This window comes from Schistocerca gregaria, chromosome 9, assembly GCF_023897955.1.
Source record: "Schistocerca gregaria isolate iqSchGreg1 chromosome 9, iqSchGreg1.2, whole genome shotgun sequence".
In the NCBI taxonomy this organism is placed as follows: domain Eukaryota; kingdom Metazoa; phylum Arthropoda; class Insecta; order Orthoptera; family Acrididae; genus Schistocerca; species Schistocerca gregaria.
The window spans coordinates 203,027,541-203,045,841 of record NC_064928.1 but is presented as its reverse complement, the minus strand read 5'-3'; the positions used below and the strand labels follow the sequence as shown (position 1 = coordinate 203,045,841).

The window sequence follows — 18,301 nt, the reverse complement described above, 5'->3', positions numbered from 1 at the left end:
TTTTTACAAATCCCTTCAGATCCTAGAACGCCATGCTCTTCGCCTCCCCTATCGCACCCGTCTCCCCTCCCCCACCCGGATACCTGTACGACCTTATTCCTTTCCCCCACCTCCTCCTTTTTCTCGAATGGATACGGATCCTCTACACCTCCCATAAACTCGATCCTCCTCACCCGCTTGTCTCTCCCATCCTCTCCCATCCCCAACTGCTGCCACGCCTGTATTCCCACGTCCCACCTGCTCTCCATCTCTCCACTCTTCCTTCCCTCTCCCAAGGTGGCTTCCGCCAGCTCCCCCCCCCCCCCCTGATGATGCCCTTCTCCCCTCCATCTACCCCTCCTAACATCTTTGATACTCCCTCCCTCTTCCTATGTTTCTTTCCTATGGGCACCCTCTCTCCCTTCTCTCCCCATTGCCTCCCTCCTCCCTTTCTCCCTCCCTTCTCCCTTTCTCCCCACTTCTACCCCGGGCTTACCCTACCCCCATACCTTCATTCCTCCTACCATCTCCTCTGCTGTTGGCATCTTTGCTCACCCCTCTCCATCCCCCACCCCCTTCTTCCCTTCTTGGCAGGTCCCCGGACTTGCACACATTAAGTGGACATTCGCGCGCTGGAGATCATCGCCATCAGTTTCTCGAGTGTGTGCCATTGTGTTTGTGGTTTAGTGTTTTTCGCCGTCACGCTCCTTCGTTCAGCTGTACCTCCTAAGCCGGCTGCGGTGGCCTAGGCTCTGCACTCCGGAACTGCGGGACTGCTACAGTCGCAGGTTCGAATCCTGCCTCGGGCATGGATGTGTGTGATGTCTTTAGGTTAATTAGGTTTAAGTAGTTCTAAGTTCTAGGGGACTCATGACTTAAGATGTTAAGTCCCATAGTGCTCAGAGCCATTTGTACCACCTAAGTCGTCAGTGTTTGTGCGCAGTACCGACCGTTTTTAGCGTTTTTTCGTCTAGTGTGAACGGCTTCATGTTATATGTTTCTGTGTCTACTGTTTTTTGCCCCCCCTCTTTGTTCTGTGTCTTCTGTGTCTCCGTTGTATTTTCTTTGTAAAACTTGTGGCTGAGGAGCAGCGTAGTATGCTGCTGCCAGCCCACCTTATTGTAAGGAGTCAAATAAAGAGAAAGAAAAAAAAAAGATTTTCGCCACTGTCACCTGAAGATGGCCAGAAGTCTCTGCGCCAAAATATTAGTGCAGGAAGTTGCAAACATTTGGCAGATCGCCCGAAATATTGTGGTACACAACCTTATAATTGTTTTGAATCCGTCAGCCTTTCCGCTTGTTCGACGCTCTTCCATCTTTTCCTATCTTCTGCTACCCATTCCATTTCCACGTAATTACTACACGCAATACAGTTTACAAAGTACCTTTGAAATTCTACCATTTCTATTGTTTCAGTTGAGTACTACACTAAGATGACAAGCCATGGGGTACCTCCTAGTGTCGTGTCGGACCGCCTTTTGCCTGGCGTAGTGTTGCAACTCAATGCGGCATAGACCCCAAACAAGTCGTTGGAAGTTCCGTGCACAATTATTGAGCCGTGCTGCCTCTATGGCCGTCCATAACTCCGAAAGTGTTGCCAGTGCCGCGTTCTGTGCACGAACTGACCGCTCGATTATGCCTTGTAAATTTTCAATGGAACTCGTGTCGGACGATATGGCAGGCCTTGCCATTCTCTCGAACTGTCCAGAATGCTGTTCAGACCAACAGTGAACAACTGTGGCACGCTGACGGGCTCATTGTCATCCATAAAAATTCTATCACTGTTTGGGAACATGAAGATCATGAATGGCTACAGATGTTGTCCAAGTAGTCAAATATAACCATTTTCAGTCAATGATCGGTTCATTTGGTCCAGAAGGTACAGTCCACTCCATGTGAACACAGCCAACACAATTATGTATCCACCACCAGCTTGCACAGCACCTTGTTAACAACTTCGGTCCATGGATTTGTGCCTGCACCACACTCGACCCCTACCATCGGGACTCATCTGATCAGGCCACTGTTTTCAAGTCGTTCTAGGGTCCAATCGATATGATCACAAGCCCCAGAGGCGCTGCAGCTGATGTGCTGTTAACAAAGGCACTCGCGGCGGTCGTCTGCTGCCATACCACATTAACGCCAGATTTCTCCGCACTGTCCTAACAGGTACGTTCGACGTGCGTCCCACATTGCTTTCGGCGGTTATTTCACGTAGTGTTGCTTGTCTATGAGCCTGAAATTTGGTATTATCGACACACTCTAGACACAGTTTAGCTCGGGGTATTGAATTTCGTAAATACTGGTATGCTCCGTGCATATACACTACAGCCCATTAAAATTTCTACACCACAAAGATGACGTGATACAGACGCGAAATTTAACCGACAAGAAGAAGATGCTGTGATATGCAAGTGATTAGCTTTTCAGAGCGTTCACACAAGGTTGGCGCCGGTGGCGACACCTACAACGTGCTGACATGAGGAAAGTTTCCAACCGATTTCTCATACACAAACAGCACGTGACTGGCGTTGCCTGGTGAAACCTTGTTGTGATGCCTCGTGTAAAGAGGAGAAATGCGTACCATCGTGTTTCCGACTTTGATAAAGGTCGTATTGTAGCCTTTCGCGATTGCGGTTTATTGTATCGCGACATTGCTGCTCACGTTGGTCGAGATCCAATGAATGTTAGCAGAATATGGAATACGGAACGCCGTGCTGGATCCCAACGGCCTCGTGTCTCTAGCTGTCGAGATGAGAGGCATCTTATCCGCAATGCTGTAACGGATCGTGCAGCCACGTCTCGATTCCTGAGTCAAAAGACGGAACGTTTGCAAGACAACAACCAACTGCACGAACAGTTCGACGACGTTGGCTGCAGCATGGACTATCAGCTTGGAGCCCATGACTGCGGTTACCCTTGACGTTGCATCACAGACAGGAGCGCCTGCGATGGTGTACTCAACGACGAACCTGGGTGCACGAATGGCAAAGCGTCAGTTTTTTCGGATGAATCCAGGTTCTGTTTACAGCATCATGATGGTCACAACCGTGTTTGGCGACATCGCGGTGAACGCACTTCGGAGGCGTGTATTCGTCATCGCCATAGCGTATCACCCGGTGTGATGGTATGGATGCTATTTGTTGCGCGTCTCGGTCATCTCTTGTTCACACTCACGGCACTTTGAACAGTGGACGTTACATTTCAGATATGTTACGATCTGTTTTTCTACCTTTCGTTCCATCCCTGCGAAACCCTACATTTCAGCAGGATAATGCACAACCCCGTGTTTCAGGTCCTTTCTAGATAGAGAAAATGTTTGACTGCTGCACTGACCAGCACATTCTCCAGATCTCTCCCCAACTGAAAACGTCTGGTCAATGGTGGCCGAGCAACTGGCTCGTTACAATACGTCAGTCACTACCCTTGATGAACTGTGGTATCGTGTTCAAGTTGCATGCGCAGCTGTATCTGTACGCGCCATCCAAGATGTGTTTGACTCAATGCCCACGCACATCAAGGCAGTTATTACGGCCAGAGTTGGTGTTCTGGGTACTGATTTCTCAGGATCTATGCACCCAAATTGCGTGAAAATGTAATCACATATATTTGCCCAGTGAATACCCGTTTATCATCTGCATTTCTTCTTGGTGTAGGAATTTTAATGGCCAGTAGTGTAGCTCCAACCACCGCTCTTCCTTCAGAGTCTGGTAATTCCTGCCGTGCGGCCATAATCACGTCGGAAACTTTTTCGCATAAATTACTTGGGTACAAATGACAGCTCTGACAAAGCACTGACCTTTTATATCTTGTATACGACGTTCTACCGCCATTCACATAAATACACATCACTATTCCATGACTCTTGTCACCTCAGTCATACGAGGGGCGTTTGAAAAGTCCGTGCAAAGTTCGAGAGATGGCACCACCGGCGCATATCGAGGTCATGTTTAGTTAGTAACATCTTTGGAAAGAATGCACACCAAGTTTCAGCCATATTGGTCTATTTATTTGTGTTTGACATTCGTGTGAATCAGAAAGTCGGGTGATTGTCAAAAAGTGGACGAAAAAGAGTTTCGTGTGGTGATTAAATATTATTTTATCAAAGCAAAACGTCTCAGGAGACTAAATAAAGCTTGATAAACATTACAGTGACTCTGCACCTTCGATTATAACAGCTTATAAGTGATTTCAAAAATTTTCGGAGAGGCCATATGGGCACAAGTGATGCTGAACGTTCTGGACGCACTGTGGAGATTACGACTCCAGAAATCATTGATGAAATCCATGATATGGTGATGGATGACAGAAGAGTTAAGGTGCGTGAGATTGCTAGTGCTGTGGGCATCTCGAATGAACGGGTACATAATATTTTGCATAAACATTGGGACATAAGAAAGCTGTTCTCAAGATGGGTTCCGTGATTGCTCACGCTTGACAAAAACGGAATCGTGTGAAGTGTTGCAAGGATGGTATGCAACTGTTCAGGAAGAATCCGCAGGACTTTGTCACTGTGGGGGAAACATGGATACATTACTATACTCCTAAGACTAAAGAACAATCTAAACAATGGGTTACGAGGGGAGAATGTACATCAAAAAAGGCGAATACCATGTCTTCGGTGGGAAAGGTTATGGCTACTGTCTTTTGGGATTCGGAAGGGATAATCTTCACCGACTATCTGGAAAAAGGTACAACTATTACAGGTGCATATTATTAGTCGTTATTGGACCGTTGGGAAACCGAACTGCAAGAAAACCGCCGGTGATTGGACCGCAAAAAATTCCTATTCCATCACGACAACGCACCAGCACACACCTCAGCAGTTGCGTCGCAAAATTAATGGAAATAAGATTCCAACTCGTTTCACATCCCTCCTATTCTCCAGACTTGGCTGCCTCGGACTATTATTTGTTCCCCAACTTGAATAAATGGCTGATGGGACAAACATGTGATGATGGTATCTAATAGCTATTTTGTAGACTAGGACAATTCCTATTATTCATAAGGGATCAACAAATTAGAACAGCGTTGGGCGAAATGTATAAGTTTAAAACGAGACTATGTCGAAAAATAAACAAGGTTCACCCCAAACACCTAAGTAGTTTTCATTTTTACATGGACTTTTCAGACACCCTTCGTATCTCTCTCCGCTGCTGCTTGCAGTACCAGATGAACTACTCCTCGGTTATCTGTCAGATATTCCACCAACCATTCGATTCTTTTGTTTCAGTGCTTCAGCAGATTTCCTTCCCCTCCTATTCTTTTCAGAGCACACTTGTCCAATTTGAACTTCAGCTGTTTTTAATAGAAGTCTTGTACTTCTTATGATTTGCACATGTATTCTTCAGTACTGTGATTTCTCAGTTCTTGATCATTACCTTGTGCAAAAAAGCTATTTTACTTAAGCAAGGCGGTCTCCTTTGTTTTGAGTGTCCTAGCTAATCTTCCATACTTCAGTGGAAAGGTGTATCATCTAGCTTACATCGCTTCGTCATTCCCTGTTTGGTGTTAACAAAGTCACTGTTCCTCATCCAGTCCATCACCTCCGTCTTTGTTATGTTTACCCTCAAGTTGTATTCTGTTTTAAGTGTTGCTTTCCATCCCTTTCCACAGTTCTCCAAAGTCATTCTTACATCCTGCCAAATGTAGTTCCCCATGCACATTGATATATGTCACAAGTCTGTCCTATATACAACTATATGAGAAGTGCACATTAACTTGAAGGATGTCAAAGTATTCGATTTCGTGAGACAAGTGCTGTTTCATTGCTTTTTCGTGAATGTTTGGAGTGTGGGTAAATGGTTTTTGAGCCTAGCTGTACTGGCGGAAGAAAGTCTCTGATATCTGGAAGCAATGTTGCCAGTTTTCAGGCGGCGCCAGTATGGCCATAGTTGCAGACAACCCTCGGCAGCACGGGGCGTTGCTATAGAAATATCAACTAAATTCAGGATTCGTCGTGGTAGGTGCTCGAAGGAACTGTGCCAGGCCCACTTTAACTAACATCTGTTTATTCTCGCCTAAATAATGACAGAGGTTTAATGTGACTACGTACATTATAGAAGTAAGAAATACGATTTCAGTTCTCTTTAATGCCATGGCTTGTCTGAAGATGTACATCAACTGATTATCCATTCCGGTCTGTGGCGGCATTGTGCAGTTCTCAGTGCAATGTCAACAACCCCACCAGTCTCAACCCCATGCAGTCTCAACATGCTGGTTATCGTATTATGGCTGTTATTTCTGGACATGCTGGTCATGTTCCTCATTTGATTTTAATTTACAAGGGTCGTTTAATAAGTAATGCCCCACATTTTCTTCTCAGAACATATTTATTATGAGTCAGAATTAGATGACAATATACATCAACATGTATTGTCCATGTCCTATTTTTCTACGTAGTCTCTGTCACGTTCGATGGCCGTGCGCCAACGTTGTGGAAGAGCGTGCATTCACTGCTGGTAAAAGCTCTGGTCCTGAGGGCATAGCCATGTTTTCACTGCATGACTGACACTGTTGTCATCTTCAAAGTGTGTTCCCCGTAGAGTGTCTTTAAGCAGCCCAAATAAATGGAAGTTCGTAAAGTTCGCACTAATAATGGCATCCACACGATTCAGCATGACTGGAGCTGTGATTGTGACAGGACGTCCCGAGCGTAGATGATCATGGAACTCTGTCTCTGCATTTGCTGACGTAGTAACTTTCTTTACCAACCGCCCAACTGTACTCCCATAAACTGCAGCATTGTCATACAGTGCACACAAATATTTATGGATGTTCACCATGGTTCCTTTTTCTGCATAGAAAAATTCAATAATGGCATGCTGCTACCAACGTGAGTAGTCGAATGTAGACGCCATTTTGATGCTGTACTACGGCTCTGCCATCTGCCAGAACGGTTCGAAACTTGACCAGCGCACCGTACAAATATCAAATGTGAAGCAGCACCAAGGACGTTTGTCTGTGTATATTGATGACTTTAAAAAAAAATGGAGCATTACTTACTGAACGACCCTCGTACATCGCCGTGCTAGCGAAATCGTTTTATTCTGTGGGCTTATTTCATTATAGTCAGTACCATACAAAGCTCTCAATCAGATAAATATTTGATTGCCCAGGAGCTACAGAAGGTTTTCATATCCACCCATTAAAACATTCCACAGCATACTGGCTGGTATCTTAAATATCTGGTACTTGATTCTTGTACTTACCCACCATTTGTTAGACATGAACGTTCGCATTCTGTTCTCCTTAGGCCAGCCTGAAAATATTTCTAGTTTAGCTCAATATTGTACTTTAGTAGATGATATAAAGTGTCTCCTTGAATCCCACTGCTTGCTGAGTACCGTGGTTTGTGAAGTGCCTCAACAAGACTAGAAATCATATTGTTTGCCATTTGCTTGTCTTTCCCGTCAATTGTTTCGCTATTTATATCCACACGCAAAGTGCTGATTGACGAGGTGAGTCTATGTCCTGTCACACTTACATAGAGGGTTTAACTTCCTCGTGCGAGGCATCTAATATACTAAACAACTGGATCTAGAATAGTAAGCAACTAGACACTATGTTTTAATAAAAAATATTATTACAATGTGTCAAGAACAACTTAAATTGTCTGAGTACAAATGTACATTCTTTTTTGTTAATACAGCTTTGGAGCCTCGTGCAGATAGCGGTATCGTCATTCTTTTTGTTCGCCCTGGGCATCTTTGTCCCTTTATATACGAACGGGTCAGGTAATAATCCTCATTTAATATTTTTATGCTACGAAAAATCAAATTTATTCAAAAAGAAATAACCTAGTCAATATGCAATTTATCCAATACCCTCACTTTATCAAGTTTATTAAAACTCAAATCCAACAAACATTTTTTGTTTTAATAGTTTTTCTTAAGTTTACATTTGTGTTGTCATACCTGCCTTGTCAGCTGAGGGTACAGTTAGAACTGTGCAACTTTTTAACTTCAACGCTGACCAAAAACATAAAGTCCTGAGCCTGCACAATTAGAACACATCTCGTGTTGTCATTGCCGATTCTGTCCGCACTCAACAATATTCAAAGCTCTTTCTGTAGCCAGTGCAAAAGGTTTCTTCTACTGCTTTTCTTTGTTTCGTCAAGTGGCAGTTGGTGTATTGTTTTGACTTAATACAGTTTCAGCTTTTATTCTTCTTCTTCTATTTCACGCTCTCAATTAATTGATTTTTCTCTTTGGCTTCTTATCATAATTCTTTTCTGTTTTGTTTCTTTCTTTTCTCGAAATTATTCCTCCACTTTTCTCTTCCCATGTAATTTTAAATGGCAAGCATGATTCTATTTCAGACTTTCGTGCATTCACTTGCCTCTTATATCAGTTTTTCACTTCGGCAAGGGGTGAATATCAAGAAACTGAGAGGTTATTCTCTTTTTTGCGTTGTATTTACACTTAGTATGATCACATGAACCAACAGTATTCGTTTCCAAGGTTCTGCATCGCTTTTAATGTTCTACTGCAATTATCTACAAATTTACCTCTTTTCTCTTTATTTATTTATTGCTTATGTAGCTTACTCAGATAAGGCCCTAAGCCCCCGTCGTACCTCTCACCACGAACAACATAAACCAAATGTACTACATAATGTTCACAATGATGATAATTTCTATTAATAACAGTAATAATAAAGGGCATTTTGAAAATACTGATTATCCATGTTTAGCAGTGGAAGGGATAGTGGAAAAGAGAAGATTGAAGTATTTGTGACAGTAGCTGATAAGAAAGAACAGTAGAGAACTCTGTAGATAATGGAGAGGGAAAAGTGGTGTGGGAGGGAGGGCAGACGAGAATGAGCAGCAGACATGAATATAGAAGATGTATTAGTGTCATAGAAGATGGACCGCAAGCTGTTCCTTGAAGTTTGAAAGGAAATTAATTTTCTAGTATTTTATGGAAGATTGTTCAAATGTCGCTTTCCTAGTACAGAAAATAGTTTAGACAACATGGCAGGAATAGGAATTTACTTTGCTAAGAACGGGTACTATAGGAATTAGCATTCCAGAGCATTCACACAAGGTTCTCGCCGGTGGCGACACCTAGAATGTGCTCACATGAGGAAAGTTTCCAACCGATTTCTCAAACGCAAACAGCAGTTGGCCGGAGGTGCCTGGTGAAACGTTGTTGTGATGCCTCGTGTAAGAAGGAGAAATGCGTACCATCACGTTTCCGACTTTCATAAAGGTCGGATTGTAGGCTATCGCGATTGCGGTTTATGGTATCGCGACATTGCTGCTCGTGTTGGTCGATATCCAATGACTGTTAGCAGAATATGGAATCGGTGGGTTCAGGAGGGTAATACGGAATGCTGTGCTGGATCCGAACGGGCTCGTATCACTAGCAGTCCAAATGAAAGGCATCTTATCCGCATGGCTGTAACGGATCGTGCAGCCACTTCTCGATCCCTGAGTCAACAGATGGGGACGTTGCAAGACAACAACCACCTGCACGAACAGTTTAACGACGTTTGCAGCAGCATGGACTATCAGCTCGGAGACCATGGCTGCGGTTACCCTTGACACTCATCACAGGCAGGAGCGCCTGCGATGGTATACTCATCGACGAACCTGGGTGCACGAATGGCAAAACGTCATTTTTTCGGATGAATCCATGTTCTGTTTACAGCATCATGATGGTCGTATCCGTGTTTGGCTACATACAATGGAAGTGTGTATTCGTTATTGCCATACTGGCGAATCACCTGGCGCGATAGTATGGGGTGCATTGGTTACACGTCTCTGTCTCTTCTTGTTCGCATTGACGACACGTTGAACAGTGGACGTTACATTTCAGATGTGTTACGACCCGTGGCTCTAGCCTTCATTCGATCCCTGCGAGCCGGCCAGTGTGGCCGAGTGGTTCTAGGCGCTACAGTCTCGATACGCGCAACCGCTACGGTCGCGGGTTCGAATCCTGCCTCGGGCATGGATGTGTGTGATGTCCTTAGGTCAGTTAGGTTTAAGTAGTTCTAAGTTCTAGGGGACTGATGACCATAGCAGTTAAGTTACACAGTGCTCAGAGCCATTTTTGGGCCCTGCAAAACCCTACATTTCAGCAGGATAATGCACGACTGCATGTTGCAGGTCCTGTACGGCCTTTCTGGAGACAGAAAATGTTCGACTGATGCCCTGGCCAGCACATTTCCAGATCTCTTACCAATTGAAAACGTCTGGTCAATGGTGGCGGAGCAACTGGCTCGTCACAATACGCCAGTCACTACTCTTGATGAACTGTGGTATCGTGTTGAAGCTGCCTGGGCAGCTGTACCTGTACACACCATCCAAGGTCTGTTTGACTCAATGCCCAGGCGTATGAAGGCCGTTATTACGGCCAGAGGTGGTTGTTCTGGGTACTGATTTTTTCAGGACCTATGCACCCAAATTGCGTGAAAATGTAATCAGATATCAGTTCTAGCACAATATATTTGTCCAATGAATACCCGTTTATCATCTGCATTTCTTCTTCGTGTAGCAATTTTAATGCCACCTCATGTTGATGGACTCGAATATGGTGGAAGATGGAGAGCCATCACGTTCAGTCTAGTATTGAGGGTGGAATTTAGGGTTAACATATCTTTATTAATCTACTAAGGCTCCTTGTGTTTTAGGTGCATTAACATTCAAATCTTTGTTTTTCGCCATGTCTGATAAAGCATGTATCTCAGCATTTACATGCTGGATGTCTGTCCACAGGTTGTCGGAGTGGCAGTTGTGTATAACTGATAGTCTTCAGCATATGAATAACATATGCGTGGTAGAGAACAGTCACCCATCATTAGCGTATAATGGAAAATGTAATGGGCCCAATAGTGATCGTTGCGGAACATCTGGTACTACACCTGGCGACTTTCTTAACTGAATCGTGTTAGAGGTTCAGTGGTGTGTCTACAGTTATAAACAGATCAAATACTGCAATTCTGTCTGGCGTACTAATCAGATTCAACAGAATAGTAGGTTTATCATAGGTGCAGCAAATCTACCTAACAAATGTCAAGGAAAGACGGTCGATATATTGCAAAGAAAGTTTATTGTTATTAAATTACGCAAATGTTCGTAGAGAGGTGATAAACTCGGCTACCGAGTTAAGTGAAATGGAAATAGCGCAAGCCCCTAAAGCCTAAAAGTTAAATAGCTCTAAACCACATGCCGTGTCCAGGCTAAGTTTTCAATGTTGCCTTCAGTCTAATGCAAATAAATAAGAGCCTGACAGACATACAATATCATAATCCAAGAGCCAATCAGTTAAGAAAATTAATGAACATCACCACCCACAAACTGAACTGAAATCTGACTCGTAGCAGATAGGTCTTAATCATCAATAACTATTTACTAAAACTTTTAAAGTATCGTGACACTGTCACTGAAATATTTCTATGTCTTAAACCGTACGACTAAACCACCGTGGAATCTGATATAGTTCCTGTCTGTCCAGCTCGATCCACAACAGTGTCATTGGGCAGGTTGGTCGCCATCTTCCTCAGAGTTTTTATATCTCTACATCACTTACTGACTTCAAGCAATCACCTAGCTTTCTTACCACTTTTTATATAACACTAAAATCTTAAATCTGAATTTGCCATTCGATGTATGTTAAAAATGTAAATACAACTGAAATATCACAGTTGATTCTACGTGCAGTAATTTCGCCACAAATGTAAATGATTGTTTCAGTATTCAAAATCGGGTCATAATTGTTGTGCCCTCAATAAATGGTGTACAGACACTTACAGGCAGCTGTATTTCATAGTAACAGCCCTACTGTATCCACTGCCACAATTAAACTTAATTATACAGAATGTATGTAAAGATATAAACAAACAATTAAAAATAACCATTACAAATATAAAAATTATATACTAAATTTTGTAAGTGTTTTACATTTATGACAGCAGATACTGCCTTGCTATTAGAATAGCTGTCATGCGTTGCCAATGTGCTGATTCTGATCAAAAAATTCAATTAAAATGTCTCTCACAGGTTAATTAAATAGTGAAACTTGTGGCTAGCTCACAAGATGCATATCGACTGGCACTCCAGACTGATACAACGATCTCTTTTGTGCAATTAAAACTGTAATAGGTATTAATTATTTATATCTACGTATACAAAGAATTGACTTTTCTGATCTTTTGCGTGCCGGTTCGTGCTCTGCAGTAACGACAGAGATGGCGCTGCACATGCACAGACGTGTAAAAGTGAATCTATTCCCTTGTGCTCACTACCGAACGGATCTGTCGTCATGTGTGGAGACTGTCTAAGTCAGACTGTTCCGCATGGTCCAGCCATGGTGCCATGTTAGCTGCCATCACTACGAGCCTGCCGTCAGATGTCCCCTAGCACGGCGGCAGCGCCGCAGCACGTGCAAACCAAATGCGCTGTCTGACCAAAGTCAAACACTAATAGACAGTACCTAAAGCTCAGGTATGGAAACCAGCACCAAAATGAGCGAGAGTAAAATACATAAATATAAAAGTGTAACATTTTGTGAACTGACGCGGTCAGCATGTGCATTGCGTTTTCAGCGTTCAAAACGAAATTAAGCTCACGTGTACCTTTTCGCGAGTGACAGAGAAACACTTTGTACGCAAAATAAAATGCATACATATTAGAAAAATGTATGTATGTGTGTCGGTATGTTCCACATCTCCAACTAAACCAATGGACCGATTTCAGGGAAACCTGCGTCACATGCACTATGTGATCAAAAACATACGTTTTTCACATTAAGTGCATTGTGCTGCCACCTACTGCCAGGTACTCCGTATCAGCGACCTCAGCAGTCATTACACATCGTGAGAGAGCAGAATGGGGCACTCTGCGGAACTCACGGACTTCGAACGTGGTCAGGTGATTGGGTGTCACTAGGTGATTGGGTGTCAATTGTGTCATACGCCTGTACACGAGATTTTCACACTCCTCAACATCCCTAGGTCCACTGTTTCCGATGGAATAGTGAAGTGGAAACGTGAAGGGACATGTACAGCACAAAATCGTACAAGCCGACCTCGTCTGTTGACTGACAGCGACTGTACACAATTGAAGAGGGTCGTAATGTTCAATAGACAGACATCTGTTCAGATCTTCACACAGGAATTCCAAACTGCATCAGGGTCCTTTGCGAGTACTATGACAGTTAGGTGGGGGATGAGAAATGTCATGGTCGAGCAGCTGCTCATAGTCCACACATCACGCCGGTAAATGCCAAACGACTCCTCTATTGGTGTAAGGAGCGTAAACATTGGACGTTTGAACAGTGGAAAAAACGTTGTGTGGAGTGACAAACAACGGCACACAATGTGGCGATCAGATGTGAAAGTGTGGGTATGACGAATGCCTGGTGAACGTCATCTGCCAACGTGTATAGTGCCAACAGTAAAATTCGGTGGCGGTGGTGTTATGGTGTGGTCGTGTTTTTCGTGGAAAGTCTTGCACCCCTTGTTTTGCGTGGCATTATCACAGCACATTCCTACATTGATGTTTTAAGCACCTTCTAGCTTCCCACTGTTGAAGAGCTATTCGGGGATGGTGACCGCATCTTTCAACATGATCGAGCACCTCGTCATGTTGCACGATCTGAGACGCAGTGGTTTCACGACAATAACATCGTTGTAATGGACTAGCCTGCACATAGTCCTGACCTGAGTGTTATACAACACATCTGAGATCTTTTGGAACGCCGGCTTCATGCCAGGCCTCACCGACCAACATCGACACCTCTCCTCAGTGCAGCAGTCCGTGAAGAATGGGCTGCCATTCCTCAAGAAACCTGGTTGAACTTGTGCCTGCGAGAGTGGAAGATCTTATCAAGGCTAAGGATCGGCCAACACCACACTGAATTTCAGAGTTAACGATGGAGGGCGCTAAGAACTTGTAAGTCATTTTCAGCTAGGTATCCGGATAGTTTTGGTCACGTAGTGTATCACTTACTGCCTTGGAAGAATCACTGTGGAGTTAAAAACCATCTATCAATCAAAGAAGTGAGGGGGGGGGGGGGAGCGTAGAAAACTTTGTAACTCTCGACATGTGATTAACCGAACTTGATTAATCTATTATTTGAGAATGAGAGCACTTAGTACCTTGTAACAAACTTTGCCGGCCGGAGTGGCCGAGCGGTTCTAGGTGCTACAGTCTGGAACCGCGTGCGACCGCTACGGTCAAGGTTCGAATCCTGCCTCGGGCATGGATGTGTGATGTTTTTAGGTTAGTTAGGATTAAATTGTTTTAAGTTCTAGGGGACTGATGACCTCAGCAGTTAAGTCCCATAGTGATCAGAGCCATTTGAACTATTTTTTGTAACAAACGTTACGCCTTGTTTCAAAGCTTACTAAATTTTTTCTCGCTGACAACCCGTAAAAAATGATGAAAGGAAAAAAGTTTATCGCTTACTACATTTTCGTTGTTCATGCAGTAAACTGCTGCTTGAAGTATGAAGTTTTCATTTATTATCTTCTCTGGTGCTAAATGTTTTCGTGGTACATTTTTCAGACAGTATATCCATGAACGTACCAGGTAAATAATATAACTGTACAACACGCAGTTCAGGAGATTCGACGTACAGACATTGAGCTGCGAGAAAATGAAACAGCAGGGAGACATTCTCTAGAGTTACAGGTGAAATAAATGTACAAATCTATGTGAAGTGTTGTACTTGCATATGAAATACATTTGACAAGTGCATATGCGGTCAAAGCCATGGGTAAGAAGCTCATCTGAAAACTCTGGAATTATTTCAACCAAATTTGATACACACATTTACGAGCTGCAAAAAATACTTTGGGGTTAGAACTACCAGCCGCCTACTGGGTTGGATGTGATAACATGGGATGAAAAGGGGGAGGAGAAGGAGATGGCCCAAGAAAGAGTGAGAAGGAAGAGCTGGACACTGATAGGAGTGGTGGAGAGGAGGTGGGGGGGGGATGAACAGAGAGAGGGGAGAGCAAAAGACAGACAGAGAAAGGAAAGAGGAGGAGATGGGGTGAGATATGGGAGGATGAGATGGGAAGGGAGAAGAGGAGGAGGAGATGAATAGGGAGGGAAATGGACAGAAGTGGAAATGGACGGAGAGAGACGGAGGAGAAATGGACAGCAAGTGAGGACAGGAATAGATGGACAAAGAGAGGGAGATGGAGATGACGGAATTAAATGGGGAAGGAGAAAATGAAAAGAGGTGGGAAGGAACAGATGGACAGAGACAGGGGAGATGAACAGATAAGCAGAGAAAGAGGTAGAAGGATGGGGACAGAGAGAGGAGGAAGAAGACATGGACAGAGTGTGGAGGAAGGAGGAGATGACAAAGAGAAAAGAAAAGACGAGATGGACAGTGGTGGAGGAAGAGACAGACACGGAGGCGGAGAAGGAAGGCAAGGACTAATAGAAGACGGGAATAAATACATACCCGGGCAACGAGGGGTACTCAGTTAGTTTTTAAGTACAGATCAACCACTAAATTTTAGAAACCAGTTCCTGTGCCCCAAATGAAGTGATTATAAACTGCAGAAGATGAACGTACAAGAGATAAATAGCTCCCCATTAAGGGCCTCTGTCTTACAGTTTGGTGCACAATTGCTGTTTGGAGTACTTTGAAATTTGTTTACCCAAAGTGTTATTACTACATAACACTCACTCAGAGAAACGCAAGGCTTCGTGAACTCCTTGCTGAGTTTGGCTTTCGTGGGTGTATTCACGCAGTGGTGACAGCCCCAGTACACCAGCGTTGCTGCATTGCACTTACATCTTTCCGGCTGGGCCATTCTCTGACGAAGAAACACAAGCAAACCATGAGTCAGTTTATCCACTAACCTAAGTGCGTCCCCTAAAGGTGAGGCTAAGAAAACCCACACTTGGCAGACCAAACTCTCATGACCTAAACATGATTAGGGTAGAGTACCAAATAAATGTGCAACAAAGTGCCAAGAACAAGACATACAATTGCAATTTTAACTTTTGATGCTGTTATCTGCATTTTCATTTAGAAAAGAACAGGCCACAACACTGCACTCGTAAGAGAATAGAAATATGTCAAAGAAGGCTCTTGCAGCGTAACCAAACAAATGGAAAGACACATCAATTGAAAAAACACAATAATGACAAACAAACCTAATTATCACCTTAAACTAACACAATTCAGTGAAATCATAAAATCCAGCCGCTTCCTTGCACCAGAATTAATTCGCTAGATTAACTTCACAGTGAAGGTAATAAACATAAATACCATAATAAAACATGATTGCAACATACATCTGTACATACTAGGCATACTAGTTACCAGTCATTCACTAGCAAGTGAACCTTCAAAATCAATGTGGTCCTGATTGGCTCCAGAGTTTAATTCAATAAACTTATGCTGATAAATGTTACCACCGAGAGAAAGAGTTCCTATTAACATATTTGAACACAGACTTCGCACTATGAAAACACCGTGTACATAAATGACCATGTTAATAGTCATTCCTAAAATGGCTTCACTTTTAATCCGCCTACTGTGACATGATGGAAACCCAGTTCTAAGCAAAGAACGGAAAGCCGAAAGGTGGAAGGAGTATATAGAGGGTCTATACAAGGGCGATGTACTTGAGGACAATATTATGGAATAGGAAGAGGATGTAGATGAAGATGAAATGGGAGATACGATACTACGTGAAGAGTTTGACAGAGCACTGAAAGACCTGAGTCAAAACACGGCCCCCGGAGTAGACAACATTCCATTGGAACTACTGACGGCCTTGGGAGAGCCAGTCCTGACAAAACTCTACCATCTGGTGAGCAAGATGTATGAAACAAGCGAAATACCCTCAGACTTCAAGAAGAATATAATAATTCCAATCCCAAAGAAAGCAGGTGTTGACAGAAGTGAAAATTACCGAACAATCAGTTTAATAAGCCATAGCTGCAAAATACTAACACGAATTCTTTACAGACGAATGGAAAAAGTAGTAGAAGCCGACCTCGGGGAAGATCAGTTTGGATTCCGTAGAAATACTGAAACACTTACGACTTATCTTAGAAGAAACATTAAGGAAAGGCAAACCTACGTTTCTAGCATTTGTAGACTTACAGAAAGCTTTTGACAACGTTGACTGGAATACTCTTTCAAATTCTAAAGGTGGCAGGGGTAAAATACAAGGAGCGAAAAGCTATCTACAATTTGTACAGAAACCAGATGGCAGTTATAAGAGTCGAGGGCATGAAAGGAAGCAGTGGTTGGGAAAGGAGTGAGACAGGGCTGTAGCCTCTCCCCTATGTTATTCAATCTGTATATTGAGCAAGCAGTAAAGGAAACAAAAGAAAAATTCGGAGTAGGTATTAAAATCCATGGAGAAGAAATAAAAACTTTGAGGTTCGCCGATGACATTGTAATTCTGTCAGAGACAGCAAGGGACTTGGAAGAGCAGTTGAATGGAATGGACAGTGTCTTGAGAGGAGTATATAAGATGAACAACAACAAAGGTAAAACGAGGATAATGGAATGTAGTCGAATTAAGTCGGGTGATGTTGAGGGTATTAGATTAGGAAATGAGACACTTAAAGTAGTAAAGGAGTTTTGCTATTTGGGCACCAAAATAACTGCTGATGGCCGAAGTAGAGAGGATATAAAATATAGACTGGCAATGGCAAGGAAAGAGTTTCTGAAGAAGAGAAATTTGTTAACATCGAGTATAGATTTAAGTGTCAGGAAGGCTTTTCTGAAAGTATTTGTATGGAGTGTAGCCATGTATGGAAGTGAAACATGGACGATAAATAGTTTAGACAAGAAGACAATAGAAGCTTTCGAAATGTGGTGCTACAGAAGAATGCTCAAGATTAGATGGGTTGATCACATAACTAATGAGGAAGTATTGAATAGGATTGGGGAGAAGAGAAGTTTGTGGCACAACTTGACCAGAAGAAGGGATTGGTTGGTAGGACATGTTCTGAGGCATCAAGGGATCACCAATTTAGTATTGGAGGGCAGCGTGGAGGGTAAAATTTGTAGAGGGAGACCAAGAGATGAATACACTAAGCAGATTCAGAAGGATGTAGGTTGCAGTAGGTACTGGGAGATGAAGAAGCTTGCACAGGATAGAGTAGCATGGAGAGCTGCATCAAACCAGTCTCGGGACTGAAGACCACAACAAAAAACTGTGACATCCGGTTACCGTTTTAAGCTTTACGCCAGTAGGTGGGTACTACACATCGTCTTTGCTATTTACATGGTTGAAGAAAAATTCGGAGACAGAAGTCACATTTTCTGGCAACAGCTATGATAGACATACTTTCTGTGTACTTATACGGATATGGTGTCTGTTCTTTCGAACA

General features: G+C 43.2%; 1 protein-coding gene across 2 annotated transcripts in view; it reads left to right on the top strand.

Annotated features, from left to right (window-relative positions):
• LOC126291807 (uncharacterized) overlaps window positions 1–18,301 on the top strand; it is a 108,752-nt gene that overhangs the window by 58,271 nt on the left and 32,180 nt on the right. For both annotated transcript variants that reach the window (XM_049985504.1, XM_049985503.1), the window contains exon 5: window positions 7,631–7,715. In XM_049985504.1, the coding sequence (XP_049841461.1) occupies window positions 7,631–7,715 (85 nt within the window). The remainder of the gene's footprint in view (window positions 1–7,630; window positions 7,716–18,301) is intronic.